At 55.8% G+C, this 18,163-nt stretch overlaps 2 protein-coding genes across 5 annotated transcripts in view; one reads left to right on the top strand and one right to left on the bottom strand.

The window, feature by feature from the left end:
• Positions 1–1,157, top strand: part of Recql5 (RecQ like helicase 5) — a 40,265-nt gene extending 39,108 nt beyond the window's left edge. For all 4 annotated transcript variants that reach the window (XM_075990101.1, XM_075990099.1, XM_075990100.1 and 1 more), the window contains exons 17-19: positions 71–292; positions 477–546; positions 649–1,157. In XM_075990101.1, coding sequence (XP_075846216.1) covers positions 71–292; positions 477–546; positions 649–749 — 393 coding nt within the window. In that variant the 3' untranslated portion in view covers positions 750–1,157. The remainder of the gene's footprint in view (positions 1–70; positions 293–476; positions 547–648) is intronic.
• A 251-nt stretch (positions 1,158–1,408) lies between these two features.
• The window catches only part of Myo15b (myosin XVB), a 34,299-nt gene continuing 17,544 nt past the window's right edge, over positions 1,409–18,163 (bottom strand). Inside the window, 44 exon segments of the mRNA XM_075990096.1 lie at positions 1,409–1,556; positions 1,687–1,827; positions 1,915–2,048; positions 2,163–2,296; positions 2,601–2,716; positions 2,881–3,026; positions 3,118–3,214; positions 3,299–3,376; positions 3,470–3,564; positions 3,662–3,777; positions 3,861–3,931; positions 4,891–4,967; positions 5,246–5,318; positions 5,410–5,473; positions 5,625–5,767; positions 6,143–6,297; positions 6,382–6,493; positions 6,593–6,734; positions 6,807–6,925; positions 7,029–7,147; positions 7,239–7,314; positions 7,864–7,923; positions 8,118–8,230; positions 8,696–8,930; positions 9,050–9,137; positions 9,224–9,421; positions 9,491–9,593; positions 9,668–9,763; positions 9,934–10,015; positions 10,169–10,360; positions 10,460–10,563; positions 10,714–10,812; positions 11,005–11,086; positions 11,191–11,267; positions 11,343–11,443; positions 11,610–11,771; positions 12,237–12,309; positions 12,456–12,634; positions 12,718–12,953; positions 13,056–13,151; positions 14,168–14,298; positions 14,457–14,514; positions 14,773–14,829; positions 15,489–15,582. Of these exon segments, the coding sequence (XP_075846211.1) occupies positions 1,476–1,556; positions 1,687–1,827; positions 1,915–2,048; positions 2,163–2,296; positions 2,601–2,716; positions 2,881–3,026; positions 3,118–3,214; positions 3,299–3,376; positions 3,470–3,564; positions 3,662–3,777; positions 3,861–3,931; positions 4,891–4,967; positions 5,246–5,318; positions 5,410–5,473; positions 5,625–5,767; positions 6,143–6,297; positions 6,382–6,493; positions 6,593–6,734; positions 6,807–6,925; positions 7,029–7,147; positions 7,239–7,314; positions 7,864–7,923; positions 8,118–8,230; positions 8,696–8,930; positions 9,050–9,137; positions 9,224–9,421; positions 9,491–9,593; positions 9,668–9,763; positions 9,934–10,015; positions 10,169–10,360; positions 10,460–10,563; positions 10,714–10,812; positions 11,005–11,086; positions 11,191–11,267; positions 11,343–11,443; positions 11,610–11,771; positions 12,237–12,309; positions 12,456–12,634; positions 12,718–12,953; positions 13,056–13,151; positions 14,168–14,298; positions 14,457–14,514; positions 14,773–14,829; positions 15,489–15,582 (5,005 nt within the window). The 3' untranslated portion in view covers positions 1,409–1,475.

Genomic DNA, 18,163 nt, shown 5'->3' with positions numbered 1-18,163 from the left:
CTTCCAGAAGGGAGTAGAGCCTGTAAAGGGGAGCCCCAAAGTGATCTGTCCATGCTGTGACCCTATCCAGGAGAGCTCAGAGAAGACTCAGAAGAAGCTTTGCCCCTCAACACAGTCCTCCGTCTTGGCAGAGGCCAAGGGCAGTGCCCTGGCCAGTGATAGCAGCACCGAGAGTAAAGCGGCTCGAGAGCCCTGCCCACTCTCAGCTCCGGGCATCTCCGTGAAGGAGGCTGCTGCTGTTGTGGTCAAATACCTGACCCCCTTCTATAAGGAGGGCAGGTTCATGTCCAAGGTAGGGTGCGTGGGCCTGGAGGATGTGGGTCAAGGCAGGGGTTGGGGGTGGCCAGGAATGTTCACCCTGAATGAGGTAGGGCAGAGAAGGCCATTGAGCCAAGGCCAGCTTCTGCCCACTCTGGCTCTGCCTTGCCCTTGGCAGTGGTGGCTCCAGGGCTCTGTCCTCCTCCCTTTCCTTCTAGGACTTGTTTAAAGGCTTTGCCCGCCACCTCTCACATTTGCTGGCTCAGAAGGCCTCTCCTGGAAAGAGTGGTGAGTGCCGACCTGGCCAGGGCCAGAGGCATGGTGGGGGTGGACGACGGCTGCCATGAGACTGGTCCTTACCTTCTCTCTGTCCTGTCCTGCTATCTGCAGTGAGCGAGGAGGCCCAGACCCTCATCAAGCAGTTTTTCCATGATCGGGCCCGGTGTGAGAGTGAAGCTGACTGGCGTGGCCTCTGCGCCCCACAAAGATGACCTGCCTGCTGACTGAACAGGGGCGGCAGGCCCGTGCCAGAGGCACCAACTTTCTCAGGGTCCTCCTCCTCACCCCTCCCCCCAACCAAACCACACTGTAGAGATGTCACTAGACATGCAGTAGAAGGTCAGAGGTTAGCCCATAGTCCTTTCTCTCTGCCTGCTTCTCCTGGCCTTCACGGCCAGGGCCCCACATTAGATGGTTCGATGGAACGGCTGCTGCCAAAGAAAAACAGTGACCTTCCCGTCTTTGTTTCAAGTCCTCTGCCAGGGCGAGGCCGTTTCCTCCCTTGAGTGCCTGCCCTCTTACTTGAGATCCCAGGCTCCAGGCCCTGCCCGTCTGCTGCTCAGGAAGGCCAGACCCAACTGACATGTTTGCAAGAATAAGAATAAAGTCTGCCCAAGATACACGCTCATGTTCACACACGGTCGTTTTATTTGTGCTGAAGCTGCTTCATCCAGGCCCGGTGCTGGCCCTAGAGCCGAGTGGGCATTTTCCCCAGGCAGGACGTCAGACGCCCAGGCCAAGTTCCTCCAGCCCCAGCTCTGGGTTCAGTGCACCTCAGAGGGCATGTGTCTGCTCGCTTCCGCAGTTGATGTCACTGTGGCAGCCCCTGCCTCATGACCCTCACTTGGGGTTATGCTGTAGGAAATTTTAGGGCAGGGGCCAGGCAGCGAAGACGAGCGAGAACCACCCAACATCCAAGGCAGACTGCTCAGGGAGACTCAGCCGAGGCCTGGCCACTGCATGGAGGACATGCTGCCCTCCTCCATCAGGAAGACAATGGTGTGCTTCAGCTCCTGGGCCTGCCAGGCAAAAATGGGTCAGTACTCTCCCCACCCCCACCACCTCTGCCCACACTGCTCCTCAACAGACCAGTAGCCACTGTGGCTGAGGAAGCGTTTCCTGGGGACTGCAGAAGTCTCGGCCCCTCACCTGGGGCAGCTCCAACCAGATGGTCTTGGGGTGATCAGCGGAGCCATAGTTGAGTTCCAGGCCAGGGACCCCATCGTCCTGCAGTGGGCTGAGCAGGTGGAGCCGCTGCAGGTCTTTCAAGGGGATGGAGCAGCAGGGTTTCTGGGGTAGCAGATACAGCAGAGATTGGTGCATGGTATGAGATTGACTCGGGATTTGAACCAACACGAGAACAGGAGCTCTACCTACCTGGGAACTGGGGTCCATGAGGACAAGATGGTGGCGGTTGAGCCCCAGGAGGACAGGTCCAGGAAGAACAAGCTTGCTCACTCTCAGTACCATATACACAGTGTAGCCAAAGAGGGGCAGCTGGGCCGTGGTCTCTGTGGGTAGAGGGACAGGACGAGAGTCCTGGCTGCAGATCTCCCCAGGGCAAATGAAGGGTGACTGGGCACAGAGGCCTCCACACGCCCCGCTGCCCCTTCACATGGACCTACCGATGAAGTCCGTCTGTGCTCTCAGAGAGCTGCAGCCTTGCATCTGCTTCAGCTCCTGGCTCACTAAGCTCTTGATGCTGGCTGTGTTCACCTGCCATTGCAGTGGCTTGGGGATGTAAGCCAACAGCTCTTGCCTAGGGGGCACAGCCTGGGTCACTTGGGCCTGTGACCATGGCCCACCTGGTGCAGGGTGGTGCATGTGCCACATAACTGGCACCTACTATGGATAAGGACCCCAGGGCCTAGCTCATAGCTCAGGATCAGGGTGGGGAGGGGCAGAAGACAGGCATCGACTAAGGGAGGCCTGTCTGGTCAGGACCAGGAAAGGTAAAGTGGAGTTGTGGAGTTGCCTTGGGGGAAGGGAGGTAGGAGGCCGGAGAAGCCCTTAGGTTTGGGGGAAGGGGGACTGACAAGAGAGGTTGAGCTGACTTCACGTACTCTGATGGCGGACTTTTGCTGGCTTTCCTGAGGTGTTGGAGGGCAGCCAGCCGGGCAAGTTGAGCATCTTCCTGGGCACTGATCATCAGCTTCCCTTGCAGGTAGTCCCGAAGCACCTGAGGAGAGGAGGGTTGTGGGGGGCCTGCTGGGTCATGACCTCCCCAACAGTTGGTGGCTCTTAGAGACTCAGACTTGTTCTTGCCCCATCCCTTCCAGCTGCCACCGAGTGAGCGTCATTGTGGAGAGGGCATCTAGAGATGCCGAGACTGCCCAGACCGACCTGGCCATAGTGGATTTCGGTGTAGGTGGGGTGGTCGAAGTGCAGCGGGGTCTCCCAGCCAAGCCGCCGGCTGTGCAGGCTCATGTCCTGGTCTGTCATGACACTGTTGATGTACTCATGGGGCGACAGTGGCCGAACCAGCTCACCTGCGTAGGGGACCCATGCCAAAATTCAACACTGTCCCAGCCCAGAGTCTACGTTCCTGTGAGAGGACAGTGGCTGGGGCCCTGGGCTCACCTTCGCCCTTGATGAGGAAGAGGGCAAACTCCTGCACTTCCTGAGGGTCTGTGATGCCCATCTGTCCACACAGCTCCTGAAGCACTTCCCCTGACACCTGGGCACAAGACAGGCCAGGAGGATCGAGACTAGCATCCCGAGCATAGGCACATAGCCTCTCTCCTTGGCAGCCCCTGCTCACCGTAAAGGTCTCTATGTTTGTCCTGTAGTCCACACCACCAGGCAGATGAATCAGAAGCAAACGAAGCGCTTGCCCTTTCTGACGGGTAAGTTGTAGGGTTAGTCTCCACAATCGGAGGTCCCGGCTCTCTGCTTCTAGCCACCCCCACCCATTACCAGAGAGTCCTAATACCAGAAAAGCTTGCATTTCACCCGGTGGTGGTAACTTCTGGCGCCCCCCATATTTAACCGTGCGCTGGAGGTTCTCCTGGCTACTCCTGGCCAGTTCTGTAGAGAATGATGGGGGGGGGGTCACAGGTGTATCCCAGCCCCTTTACTGGCAGGGCATTCTCAGCCTGAAAGTCCCTCTTCCCAACCCAGGCACCTTGGCTAGGACTGGAATCCTGCAGGAACTTGGTCACATAGGGCATCAGAGTGGTAGACGGTGCAAAGAAGCCCGTGAAGAGGCTGAGGATGCTCCAGCCCAGAGCGCAGTGCTTCCTGCGGGGTAGAGCTGGGTTTCAGGCTGGCCAGACCGCAGTGCTGCTCCCGCCCAAGCCCTCTACCCCACAAGCCCCACTCACGGCTCAGGGTGTTCTGTGACTTGCTTGATGACCTGGCAGTACATCTCATCTCTGAGGTCCTCTTGGCACAGCTGTGGGGACAGGAGGACTGAGTGGGTAAGGCAGAGAGACAGGACAGTAGAGCCAGGGGCTGTTGTGCATGATGGCTGGCCAGGGGCCTGTCTTTAGACACACTGCTACCTGGCTGGGCCGTGGTAGCTCAGACCTTTAATCCCAGCACCTAGGAGGCAGAGGCAAGCAAATCTCTAGAAGCTCAAGGCGGGCATGGTCTACACAGTGAGTTCCAGGACAGCCAGGGCTACACAGAGAAACCCTGTCTTGAAAAACCACACATTAAAAAAAAGACTGAATGAAAGTGACATCCCAACACTCACCACCTGGCAGCCTCTGCCCAGCCCATCTGGTCACTTGTTTTTAAATTATTTATTTGGTTTTTCGAGAGAGAGTTTCTCTGTAACTTTGGCGCCTGTCCTGGTACTCACTCTGTAGACCAGGGTGGCTTCGAACTTAGAGATCCTCCTGCCTCTGTCTCCTGAGTGCTGGGATTAAAGGTGTGTGCCACGGGGCTGGAGAGATGGCTCAGTGGTTAAGAGCACCGGCTGCTCTTCCAGAGGTCCTGAGTTCGATTCCCAGCAACCATATGGTGACTCACAACCATCTGTAATGATGTGGCGCCCTCTTCCGGCGTGTGGGCATACACGGAAGCAGAATGTTTTTATTATATTTATTATATACAATAAATCTTTTTTTTTTAAAAAAAAAAAAAGGTGTGTGCCACCCTGCCTGGCCGAAGATCAAGTATTTTGAAACAAGTGAGAAATTACCAGGAGCAGTAGAGTGAGTGTGTGTGTGTGTGTGTGTGTGTGTGTGTGTGTGTGTGTGTGGTTTTTCAAGATAGGGTTTCTCTGTGTAGCCCTAGCTGTCCTAGAACTCACTCTGTAGACCAGGCTGGCCTTGAACTCATAGATGGGCCATTCTGGCCCAGGCAGGAGGGCAGGAAGGGTGCTCAGGGTTGGTACACAGTTCTTACCTTCAGCAGCTCATAGAGCAGAGCCAGTTCGTCTGTGCTCCGGGGCTTAGGCTGGTCCCCCATAAACTGCATCAGAGCTGCAGGCAGGATATGAAGCACAGTAAGCAAGGGCTGGCCGGACCTGTGCTACCACTGTCCAGGATGCCTGACCTCTGATGCCTTCCTCTCTGAACGCCTACACACCAGGCAGGACAGTCAGCTCTAACTTTGTTGAGGAAATAGGCTCAGGGATGCCAGTGTCAGCTGAACCCATCAATCGCCCCAGCAGTCACAGTTGGTGGAGAAGGCTTCCTATGCTGGCGGATGGGCTGATCCAGGGGGAGCTCAAAGAGAAGGGAGTCAGGTGCCCACTCACCCTTGAAGCCAGCCACAGCCCTCTTGTTCATGTCCTCATTGCTGAGACTGATGAGGGATTCCTGGATGGGGTCCTGTAGCCAAAGAGCCTTAGCTGTGAATCTAGGGCCATGGGAGTCAGGAGGCAGATCCTTGGCCCCAGCTCCTCCCGACCTGGCCCCTTACCTTGCTGTACTGGATCAGGTTGGCTGCAGCCTTCTTCTTGGCACCTCTGCCTGCCTGTGTCAGCCTGTGGAGGGCAGAGGGAAAGACAGCCCTGCTTGCTGGCCCTCCCGCCCTTGTCCCAGGCCATGAAGCCCACGGTAAGAGCGGTGACCTGGTGGCTCTGTGGTTTGTACCAGGGACAACTGAGGGCACAGAGATTGGTTCAGAGCACTCACGAGGTATGAGGCTTCCGGAAGTAGCGCAGGGCAAATTCCTGCATGGTGTAGCTGTGGGAGTCAGCAGACAGGGAGCTGTAGGCTGTGTACGAGGTGGCCTCTGAGCCTTCGCTGGGTTCTTGGCTCCCGGTATGGGTGGGGCGCTGGGAGCACAGGAAATTTGGTACCACCGCAGTGCCCACCCACCACCTAACCCAGAGGCCCTGTTCCCACTCTTACCGCCTGGTCCCCATACCCGTCAGACCCGAGAGCAGTGACACCAGAAGCCAGGAAAGACACAATTATTTATTAAGCATCTTCTATGGAGACAGTGAACTAAGCACCACAGTCAGAGGCTGTGGATTACAAGTCTTGCCGGGGAGACGAGGCAGGAGATGGCAAAGGATAGACCGCACTGAGCGAGCGCGCCCACCAGGCCACAGGAAGCAGCAGCACCCGAGCGAGCCAGGCAGCCCTGCTCTTTCCTTCCGAGACTCCTAGTTAGGCCTTCACTCCTTCACCTCTTCTGTCTTCCTCACCTCCTGAGCCGGCTCCTTCAGCTGCCGTGGTTTACTCTTACGCTGCCAGCTGTTTCTCTGTCCCAGGGAAAAGGAGCTGTCCGGAGCAGCAGCTGGCTGCACCATGTCGGCAGGAAAGAGTCCTGAGCGGCCTCCAACAGAGCCAAACTGCCAGCCTAGAAGGCATTGCAGAATGATGGTTCACCTGCCTCGCCCCTTCTGCCCCTTGGCAGCCTCCCTCTGCCAGCCCTGGGGACTACCTGGCTCCGGAGAGACCCCTGGCTGCAGCTTGATGAGGTCCCCACGCTGGAAGCTGAGGAGGCTGTGGTCATCAGTGATGTAACTGCGCAGAGCGATGACGTAGCCAGAGTCCTGGGGACAGGTGGACAGTCTGCGGTCTGCTGCCTGCCCCGGGTGTCCTCCCAGCCAGGACCCAGGGAGGCCAGGCAGGGCGGGCTAGCCCACACTTGCCTTCTTGAGCTCACTCAGGAACTGCTCCACCATGGCCTTGATGGCCCTGGCTTGGGCTGTGTGCAGCATCAGCTGCTCGTTCTTCAGTGACAGCACCAGGGTGGAGCCGCCGCTGCACTCCACAGCCAACACCTCAGCAAAGCTGTGTGCACAGTCGGGGCGTGAGCTGGAGGCCACCTGCCACCCCGTCCGGGCTCTGTCGGGACCAGCTCACCTGTAGGAGCAGAGTGTCTTCAGCCGCTCCAGGTGGAAGCTAGGGTCTTGGGTCACCTTCAGCAGCCTCAGTCCCCGGTGCGACACACCCAGCAGCTGCACGTCGCTGCCGCTCTCACCCTGTCAGGAAGGCAGGTGTGTCGGTCATTCCTGGCACTGGGGTCCTTGAGTAGAGAGCTCCAGGGCTAAGCTGTGCCCCACTCCTAAGTCCAGCATCACTGACCGAGACTGGGAAGATGCGTGAGAAGTAGTTGGCCCAGTTGTCTCGAGCGGCCACCACGATGCGTTTTTTGATGGTGTCTTCAGCAGTGTCGAGGGAGTCCAGGCTCACCTCCAAGTCTCCTGTGGGCAGGAAGGGTCCATGATATCCGTGTTCCCACGGCACTTCCCCTCAGGGTAGGTCTAGCCCGCCCCCACACCCCAGCTCCCATACCCAGCAGGTCTTTCATTTTGTGCCGCTCCTCCTGGGAGATCCTGATGCAGGACTCTGCAAAGGTGTCCCTCAGGATCTGGAGGCGGAGCAAAGTTGGTCAGTGCCAGGCCCTCAAACTAGCAGCTATGGGTGTGCAATGGAGGAGAGGCAGAAGGCCCAGTGGTGGTGCCTACACACCTAACAGTGCGAGCTGGGTCCTACTAGAGACACGGGTGGGACAGGGGCGGGGAGACGGGATGACAGAAGGCTCCCAAATCCTAGACTCATGTCCAAAACCTACAGCTCTCCCCTGTCCTTCCCACATCCACCTCACTCCTTCCTCTGGCACCATGGTCTGCTGCTGTTGACAGAGTGGACCAGCTGCCAAAAATGACCGAGTAGCAGCCGCCATTTATAAAGCACCCAGTGTGTGCTAGAGCCTGTGACGCGCAGCCCTCGCTTGGACCTCTCATTTGCAAAACTAAGTTGATCACTGTTCCGTTTGTGCAAGGACACTGAGGCAGGGACTCTGCAGGCAGGCAAAGTGCTGAGTACCAGCTGTTCCTGTCAACTAGGTTTGAGTGAGGGTCCCGGGATACAGTCTGTCTGTGGGGGTGGCGGGTTGGTGCGTGAGCCAGGCTCTCACCTGCTGGCAGAGAAGGCTGAGACAGTAGGGGTGGCTGAAGTTCTCTCGGGGGTAGAACACCTAAGAACAGGACAGAAAGAGCGGGGATCGTGCCAAGCTGTCACCTGGCCAGCCGACCTCTGCCCTCCCAGAAAACCAATCTTGAAAAGTGGTTCACGGGGAAGGGGATGTGTTGGGGTTTCAGGTGAGGATCTCACACTGCCCATTACTGCCCTGCCAACCCCAAAAGGCTGAGGCCCGACCCCCATGCCCACCTCCTTGCGTAAGAACAACTTCCAGGGGGCATTTGTGTAGGAGAAGCACACGCTAGCAGACGGCACGAGGAGCTGAGTGGAGATCCCCCGATCCTCCATGGGCTCCGTCAGGGCTGGCAGAGGGAGAGAGGAGCCTTAGATGCGGGCTGACAGACCTGTTACTAGGCTGCCAGAGACCCCTTATGTTCCTGTTTTTCTCAGTCTCCAGACTCCTGACACCAACTCCTGCCTTCATCTCTGTCCCTGAGTTTTTCTTAGTGTCCCTGGCCACATTTACTCCAGCCACCGAGTTAGTTCCCCACCACCACCAAAAAAACAAAGAAGAAAACACTTATCAGGTCTTCATCAAGGACAACACCCTGCAGAAGTCAGCCCTTTAGTGCCAGATAGACTTCAGGGTGCCTCAGCCCTGCCCTGCATAGGAATGAGGACTCAAGGGCTCCAAGCTCCAAAGTCCAGAAGCCCAAACAGCTGGCCTCAGCCAGATAGGGATGACTTTTGTCATGGGTTCCAAGAGGCTGTCATGAGTCCTGCCACCAACTCAAAGAGACTCAACAGGGGAAACACGGATTCCTCACCACGAGACTCCACTGAACGGGTTTTGGGTTCCTCAGGCGGAGACAATGGAAGTGCTGGTGGTGGTGGAGGTGGGGGTGCCGGAGTTATGGATGGACTTGGGCTATGTGGGCCAAACAAGTCCCGAAGGGGTCCCTGCTTTTCCCGGATGGATAGGGAGGGCTCAAGTCTTGGTCGAGTCTTGGGTCGAGGAGCCACAATGGGTGGGGAGCCCTTGCTTTGGTCAGGAGACGTCGTCTGCAGGAAAAGGCACGGGTTAGAGTCAAGGCCAGGTTACCCTGGAAACCCCAGGTTTAGCCCTGGATTCCTGGACAGATCCTCGCCCATGCCCTGCAGAAGATGGCCGGGTAGCTCACCGATGGCGGCAAGTGGGCACCGTTTATTCCCAGCTTTGCCAAAGCCTCATCCTTAGGGTCATTTTTCTTCTGAAAAGTTTTCACAGGCCTCGTGAAAGAAAGAGAAAGTTACTAAGGCACAGGGTGATGGCCTGCGGAGAGAAACAGCCCTGGCCACGTGCCCCCGGGGCCCACCTGGTGGGTTGTACCGGCACAGGCACGGGGCCTGGGCGGCTCTGGTACATGCGGATGATGTTGCGAATTTCCCTACTGGGTTCTGGGCGCTGAGGTGTGGAGTTGGAGCTGTGCACTGTGGGCGCTCTGTCCTGGGTGGGCTCTCTGTCCTGGGTGGGCGCTCTGTCCTGGGTGGGCGCTCTGTCCTGAGTGGGCGCTCTGTCCTGGGTGGGCGCTCTGTCCTTTTTGGGCGCTCTGTCCTTGTTGGACATTCTGTCCTTGTTGGGCGCTTCCTTCTTTGCTGGTTCCGCCTCATCTTCCCTCGCAGCTTTGGGCTTACTTTGTTTCAATGGCTTCTTCACAACTGGAGGAGGAGGTGGTGGGGTCGGCTCTGTCAGGAAGAATAAGACAATCAAGCACGGTCCCTACACTGGAGCCAGAGGAGCCGCAGCCCACCACACCTACCAGCGGTCTCTTCCTCCTCACTCTCCTCTGTCTCCTCCTGGGGGATCTGAACCTTGACTGGAGGCTTCACGGTCTTCACCCTGATTGGCTCTTGCCCTAGAAATGCCACAGACGGCCTTCTCTGTCACTGGTGCTTGTCCAGCATATAGGGATAGGGGCTTACTCAACTGGGCTCCTGGACAGGCCACACTGGTAGGGGAGCAGTGTGGCCTCCCCTCCCCGGGCTCCAGGCATCAGTGACATTTCCACATGGCTTCCACCCTCACCCATCTTCTGGAAATAGTCCCGTTTCTGCTGGAAGCTCTTGGGGCGCGGAGGCCTGGCTTCAGTTTCCTCTGGAGTGTCCTCCTGGCAGAAGAGGAAATGAAGAGTAGCCCCCAGTCAGCCACGGCCCCATCCTTTCAACATCGTCTTCTGATGGCTTCTTGGACCAATCCTTCCTACCTTCCCTGCCACCACACCACACCAGACCCAGACCTCTGCCTAGCCTCGGCTCCTTACTGTAAAGCAAACATCCAAAGGTTCTGGGCGACTCTCTAGCGTCTTCTGGGGCGCAGTCGGCTTCTGGGGTTTGGGAGCCGTGACGGAGGATGGAGCCTGGGAGGTAGCCGCTGAGGCCTGAGCCCCGTGCTGGCGTCTCTGGTTCTGTTGCTCTAGAGACAGGCTCATGGCCTGGGTCGTCATCTGCTGGGCCTGAGGGAAAGGAGAGGCCAGCCAGTAAGAGCCTCCTCTGGCCCTGCCCCCTGTGCCCACACTCCCTGGGCAGTCCCATGGGCCAGCCACGGTGGTTACCAAGATCATCGCCTGCTGGTTGATAAAGTTCTGCTGCTGTACCGCCAGCTGCCTGGAGTCCAAACTGGGAAGCAGAGGCTGCGGCTGTGGTGGGACCATCATGGCTGTGAAGAGCAGATGTCCAGAGCAGAGCAGGTTAGGTGCCATGGCCAGACTTGACTCTTGATCCCAGGTGCCATCTGGACTCCCAGCAGGACCCTTCCCCCACCTTCAGCCCCCAAAGCTTCTCCTGGTTACCCTTAACCCGGCCTTACCTGGGATGGTTGGGACTGCGCCCATTGCTGGCATCATGGGCATTGGTGCGGGCATCATAGCTGGCTGGTAGCTGGGTGCCTGCACCATTCCTGGATACACTAAGGGAATAGGGTCTCTCAGGTCCATTCAAACTTGGCCCCACATATCTCCTCCTCCTTCCAGCTCCAGGCAGAGAAAAGCATTGCCCTCTGGGGTACCAGCCAGAATGCCCATTTCAGTTGCCTGTGGCGACTCAGACTACCCCTGCTCTTGGGCCTGGGAAGCCCTGGAGAGACACCACCTGTACTCACCCATGGGGTAACCCTGCTGGGTGGGCCCAATGGAGCCCCCTCCCTTCATACGGCTACTCAGGGCCCAGCCTTGTTCCAGATCCTGAAGGGACAGATATTCAGCGTCAGAGCTAGAGCCTGGGAGAAACAGAAGGGGTGGCCACACCCCAGCACCAAAGCAAAGGAGCCAGAGGGGAGGCTACTCACACTGAAGCCCCCGGAGAGAACCGGCTCGAAGATGTGGTCCAGGAAACCATCAAGGCTTCCCGGCTTCCTGGCCTCACCTGTGGGGCAAGGGTACATTGCTGCATCTACCTCTGGACCCATTCCCAGCACCCTGCCAATCTCTGTGTCCTTACCTGGGAGGCTGCTGCCAGGCAGTGTTGGGGCTGGACCTGGAGGGAGTCCTGGGGGCAGGGAGGGAGCCTGAACACCAGGGGCTGGAGGGATGTTCTCAGCTCTGCAGGAGAGTGGGACTAGTTAAGGGGACTACTGTGGCAGTCACCTCTAAGAGGGGTGTAGAAGTTTAGGTGGGAGACCTGGTTCACCAATAACATCTATGCACCACACAATGCAGGGTGGCTGAGGATGACCAGCTGGGGAGAGGGCAGGTGGGTGGTACCTACAAACCAAAGGGAGTGATGGGGTAGCTGCGGGAACCAGCTGGGTCTCCAAAGTCCTCAGTCTGGCCAATCAGGTCCAACACAAAGTCACAACCAGCCAGGTCTTGCCAAGCATCCCCAGAATGCAGTGACACAGACCAGCCACGAGGGGGCACCTCCAGGCCTCTGGGTGGGACAAGAGTGAGAGAGACATCGAGGTGATCAGGGAGAGGTGTGGGCAGATGACATCCTTCAAGAGTAGAGGTCGTGAGTCAGTCGAGGGTGAGTGTCTTCTGATGACCTGATGACATCCCCACCCCAGGCGTGAGCCAGGCGCTCAGCCTCACTCAGAAGCCTTAGACTGCATTCCTATTTGTACCTCAAAAATCCTTCTGGTGATCTCCAGGCTCTAATAATCTCATTTGTTATAGAGTTAGGATCTGTGCCTTATGCTGTCGCACGGCTCCTCCCTCGTTTAGAATCTCTGCGCTCTCTCTCTGGAAGCTTCCGTTGGAGCCCTCCCCTTTACCCTAAAACCTTCCCTTTCTATTCATTGAGGAACAACGTTCATCCGGCCCTGGGGGACCATGCAGTGGAAAGCAGAGGGAGCGTGAGGACGGGGACAACAGTCAGTGGTCAGGCTCCCCTTACCTGCTCTGGAGGATCCGCCCTGCTAACTGCTCTCCCGTGGTCCAGGACTCCACCTCTGCAGAGTAGCTCTCCTCTGTGGGGGTTGGTGGGAAGGTGTGAGACAGAGGGTTACACCCTGATAGGAAGTGGTCACTGTCCCCACCCTGGACAGGGCAGGGAGGAGGCTAGGGAGAGTGGAGGCCAGGGCTGGCTCTACTGACCAAGGGAGGCAGACCTCACCATTGAATGTGAACACATCCAGGGCCATCCGGCCCCGCCGCAATCCAGCCTTCCACTCAAGCTGCGTGGGTGGGTGGGCCCTTGAGGCCATGGGAACTAGCGGTGTTTGCTCCAGGGCACCCAAGAGCTTGTGCTGGCACAATGCTGCCATGCCCCGGGGGGCCTGGTCAGATACGAATCTGTGGGGACAGCACAGGGTTGCTGAAGCTCGATGGGGTATGTGGATTCCACTTCCAAGAGTCCCATCCGCTGGATCCCTTACTTGAGCAAGGGCTTCTGCAGGGCAGGCGTAGGGGGGAAGGAGCTGAGGAGGACGGCCATCAGGGCCCAGCCACGCTGACTCTGCTGCTCATCTGGGTTGTGCCACAGCTGGGCCACCAGCTGACTGAAGAGCTCATCCCGAAGTCCCGGCTGGTGCTGTGCCTTCCGTATCAGGAACGTGCCAATGGTCTGTTCCTGCCAGGGCTGCAGGGATCCATCCCCCAGGAGCCGCAGCATCTGTTGACACAAAGCAAGGGTAGGAGCAGGAAGCCCAGGGCTCCCCTGCACCTTCCCGGTCCTTAGAGCGGCCATACTGGCCACCTCCAAGGTCTCACTCACCACCCTGTTGATCTCCAGAGCCTGCTGAGGGTTCTCGCCATTCATGCGGGTCAGGGGCTCATCCAGTAGCTGCCCCGGTCTAGGCAGATATGGCTTCTGGAGGGAAGGAGAGTGACATAGGGTTTGTCCTTGAGGAGTCCCCCAGGAGCATGTACCCCAGGAAGAGGACAGACCCACAGGTGCGTGGGTGCGTGTTACTTGGACATGTGTGAGCAGGCGTGCGCCAGAGGAGGATGTCCGGCATCTTCCTTATTTGCCTTGAGTGGGCCTGTCACTGAGCTGAGGCGCTTGTTTTACATAGACAGGCTGCCAGCAAGTTCCAGGAATCCACCTGCATCTGCCCCCAAATACCGGGATTACGGCTATGTATGGTCACGCCTGGCTTTTTACATGGGTGCTGTGGGTTTTAATTCAGGTCCTCGTGAAGCACTCTTTCACCAGGAATCTTCTAGACCTCTGGTTGTTCTTTAATTAAAAACTTGACAACAAACTGCTCATGTCCCTGCCTCTAGTCCTAGAACTTGGGAGGAAAACGGAGGCTGATCTCTGTACAGAGTTCCAGGCAAGCCAGGGCTACCAAAGGCCCTGTCTTTAAATGTTTTATTAAAATAGGGCTGGGCATGGTGACACACACCTTTAATCCCAGTACTCTTAAGGCAGAGGTAGGTAGATCTTTGACTTTGGGGCCAGCCTGATCTACATAGTAAGCTCAGGGTCAGCCTGATCTACGTAGTGAGCGCCAGACAACAGGGATACGTAGTGAGACCCTGTCTCAAAAAAAAAAATCATAATTAAACTAATACTGAGATCTTCTTGTGTGTGGAGTCATGAATCCCGCTTTTGTATTTAAGCCTGCAGCCTGGGAAGTTTCCCTTGTTAAACCTTGGTTAAGGACAGAGCTTCAATGCTAGACAAAGCCGCAGGTACAGGAAAGGTGTGGCTGAAACAAGTCTGTGGCCAAGGCTTCCCTGTAACAACCGCGTAAAGACTGTTTTGTTCTCCAGGCAGCTCCGATGACCACAGGGGAGGGCAGGGAGAAGGTGGAGGCCTGCTCCTGCCTCCCAGGTCTTACATTGGAGCTTTGGGGGTACAGGAAGTACTGAGGGACTCACCTGGAAACTGGAGGACACGAAACTGGAGAAGGGAAACTGGTCAATGTCCGGAGGGAGGGTCAGGCTGGGCCGGACAGGAACCTCAGGTGGCAGGGACTCTGTGATGTTCCCAGCCTGGGTGCCCTGGTGGCCTGAGAAGGAACACAAGAGGCAGCCTAGGACACTCGGATCCCCACTTTCCCTGACAAGCTGCCAACCACCATGGACAGAGTGACCATGGGTGGCTCAGGGAAAGAGGACCAGAGATGCCCCCCGGAAGGGTCTCAGACCGGACATTAAGATGACACACCTTCCGCTGTCCGTAGCAGAGCAGCCAGCTGGGCTGGGATCTCCAAGCGCCCCAGGTCCTGGTGGAGAGACCCAAATGGTCATTGAACAGGACTGGGCACACCCCCCCTCCCAGTCTCCCCTTGAAGATCAAGGGCATAACCTGAAAACAAGTGATCAGGTCTCCAAGGGTCCCTGAGGAAAATCAAGAGAACCCCAGTCTTCCACTCAGGTGGCACATGAGGAACAGGACCCTGATGTCACTCTGTATCCCCCCATGCTATGCCAGCCTCGGGGTTCACACCCCACGCAGGCCCTGTACCTCCAGACTCACTCACCATCCTCGGCCGTTTCCCCCAGGCCTCCCCGCTCTGCGGGCCACGGGAATGTTCAAGCTGTGGGAGAGATCCAGCGAGAGTTGATGCTTCTTCTTCCCCAGCAGCCCTACCCGACCCAGTAGCTCAGGGTCCCTCCTGTCCCCAGGAGACCCTGATGGTAGCAAAGAAATGCCAATGTCATCGACCCACAGAGGAGCAGTCGCCTGGCTTCACCCTCCTCTACCCTTCTCCCAGCTCTCACCGTCTCCGAGCTGTGGACGCCACTGTCTGTCTGGTAGGGTACCAGGAAGAGGTAAGGAAGACGGGAATAAATGGTCCCAGGGGACAAAGTCCAGCCAGGGAGGAGCCTGGGACAGGGCAGTATGTGGGCATTGACCTTTGAGCTGCTTTATGGCTCTCAAATTGGAGTCATCAGGCAAAAGCGAGACTAGAAGGGGGCCCACAGGAGCCTGAAGGGAACAGGGGAGACCTAGGTGGAAAGGGGGAGCCAGGTCTGCAGGGATAGGGGTGTCATGGTGAAGGAAGACCAGAACCCCCAGGGCCCCAACTTGCTCCAGTCAGAACAGGAAATGGAGGCAGTCAGCAAACAGTGGGTTCTGGTATTTTAGTCCTGGCAAGTTTAGGCTGTCAGAATTCCTCTCTCGGGCAGTCAAGGTCACCTATCTTCTATCCTGAGGTTTCCCCCAATCCAGAAGCCCCCCCACCCATCCTCTTACCTGTAGTTTCTGTCGTCTCTGGAGCAAGGGCCGAGCTACAAGGAGGATAGCATTCAGCTGTCCCAGAGCTGACTTCCTCTGGAGGTATCGCTTCCTGGGAGCCGTGGAAGTAAGGAGGGTGAGGACTCAAAACTTACTACTTCTTCCATGGTACCCCAGCCCTGTGAGCCTAGACATTCATGTAAAATCGACTCCTGCTCAGGGGATCCTCCTGAGGTTTAACAGAACCAACAGTAAAGAACAAAACACTATGGCGAACCAGGCAATGTTCTGTTTTGAGATTGTTTCACTAGGTAGACCAGGCTGGCCCTGAACTTAGATCTGCCTCCCTCTGTCCCTTGGCCGCTGTGATTATAGGCCTGTGCCACCACTTCCAGCTTTTAGGACTTTTGTTTTTAATTATGCATATGTGTGTATCTCTGTGTAGGTATGTGCATGTGAGTGCAGGGGTCATCTGTGGCCAGAAGAAGGCATTAGATGCCCTGGAGTTATAGGCAGTTGTGGGTCACCTGACATAGGTACTGGGAACTGGACTTGGGTCCTCTGTAAAAACAGCAAGTGTTCTAACCACTGAACCATCTCTTGAGCCCCCTAGATTCATTTTAAAATATTTGTTCTGCTTAGGACCCCCTTCTTTGAGGCGCCTGGTCTTCTAGCTGGAAAATTCTCAAAGATATTTTCTTTGCATATTCCTTTTTCTCACCTCCAGGGGCCTCAGGCACACATGTGGTGCACAGACAGACAGGCAAGCAAAGCACCCATACACAAGCAATAACAAATGAAAATAAGTGGAGGGGCCAAGGAGATGACTTTAGTGTACAAACTCGAGGAGCCGCATTCCAGTCCTCAGCATCCACTCCCAGGAAAGCCAGGTAGCAGCGAATCTGTAACCCCAGTGGTGAGGAGGGAGAGACAGACCGATGCTTGGAGCTCAATGGCTACCCACTGGCTACCCAGACAAACAAAGCTACGTAGAGAAAACCTGTCTCAAACCCCCATTTCCCCCCAAACTGTGTGAGACTGGGAAAGAGAGTCATCGTCAATCTCTGATCTCCACATGCGTGCGCACACACGGTACCCACACCAGTGGGCACGTTTCCACTTGTTCATATCCACACAAGCGTGAACATATACACACATAGAACACACGAACACACACACACACACACACACACACACTCACATCTACAGGATTGGAAGTGAAGCACAGCTCACTTGCAGACGACTTTCCAAGCATGTTCGAGTCGCTGGGTTTATCCCCAGCACAAAAACTCAAATCATGGATCAACCAATCCAGCAATCAAGCTACCATTTTCATGTATCAGAGGACAGTGCCAAGAAGGTAAAAGGACAAAGTACCAAATAAATAAAAAGTCACCAAACCACATTCTTAGTGGTCACCCAATATGCAGAAAATATGGAGCACCCTTGCAGCTTACCAACAGAGACAGGGGAAAGGTGGCTCAAGGGTTAAACGCACCTGCTGCTTTTGCAGAGGACTGGAGTTCAATTCCCAGCACCCACATGATGGTTCACGACTACCCATAACTCTGAGGGCACCAAGCACACACGGTGCATATTCATATATGCAGGCAACACTTACACACACCAAATAATAGCTAGTAAGAAAGCTGGGTGTGGTGGTGGATTCCCTAGTTCCAGTGCTCAGGATGCTGAGACAGGAGGATAGCTGTGAGCCCACGGCCAACCTGAGCTACACAGTAAGACCCTGTCTCAAAACCAACCAAAAAGAGCCTAGAGAATACTTGCTGCTCTTGCAGAGGATCTGGGTTTCCAGCACCCACATGGTGGCTCACAAGCATCTGTAACTGCAGCTCCAGGAGTCTGACACCCTCTTCCAGCCTCCAAGAACACTGCATTCTCATGCTGAGCAAACACACGTAAAATAAAATACATTTTTCCAAAATGCCAGTGAAACAAGAACAATAGGCAGTGGAGTAGAACAGACATTCCCACAGATGGGGGGGAAGCACACGAGAATATGCTCGGCATCACTAGTCAAAGACAGCATGAAGCAGGCTTGGTGGCGCACACCTTCGGTCCCAGCACTCAGGAGGCAGAGGAAGGCAGAACTGAGAGTTTGAGACCAGCCTGGTCTACAAGAGCTACTTCCAGGACAGGCTCCAAAACCACAGAGAAACCCTGTCTCGGGGGAAAAAAAAAAGAGGAAGAGGAAGAAGAAGAAAAAGGAGAAGGAGGATTTTTTAAAAATGGCTTTGAGGTAGAAAATCTTGGGGAACAATTTAAAGTTTAGGAGGTCACACTTTTGATAGTTGAGCAAGGGCCTCGTTGAGGTCAGGGAACAAGACCAACAACAGCCTGGCTATCTAGCTAATGTAGCTTTCTTGCTAAAGATGGGTTGGTGATCAAAGGCGATGATTAATTCCTTGTACCCATTTTTGCCCTCAGTTTCCTGAGATGATTAAATAAAACTTGATGATGCATGGTCTCTCCTCTGAAGACTACAAGTAGAACTGACTGTTTTATAGGTACATATAAAAGTTTAGATCTGTGATTCTTTTTTTTTTTTTAATATTTATTTATTTATTATGTATACAATATTCTGTCTGTGTATGTGCCTGAAGGCCAGAAGAGGGCGCCACACCTCTTTACAGATGGCTGTGAGCCACCATGTGGTTGCTGGGAATTGAACT

This window comes from Microtus pennsylvanicus, chromosome 11 (assembly GCF_037038515.1).
Source record: "Microtus pennsylvanicus isolate mMicPen1 chromosome 11, mMicPen1.hap1, whole genome shotgun sequence".
Lineage (NCBI taxonomy): Eukaryota > Metazoa > Chordata > Mammalia > Rodentia > Cricetidae > Microtus > Microtus pennsylvanicus.
Note: the sequence above shows the minus strand (reverse complement) of the source record. Positions and strands in the feature narration are given on the sequence as shown.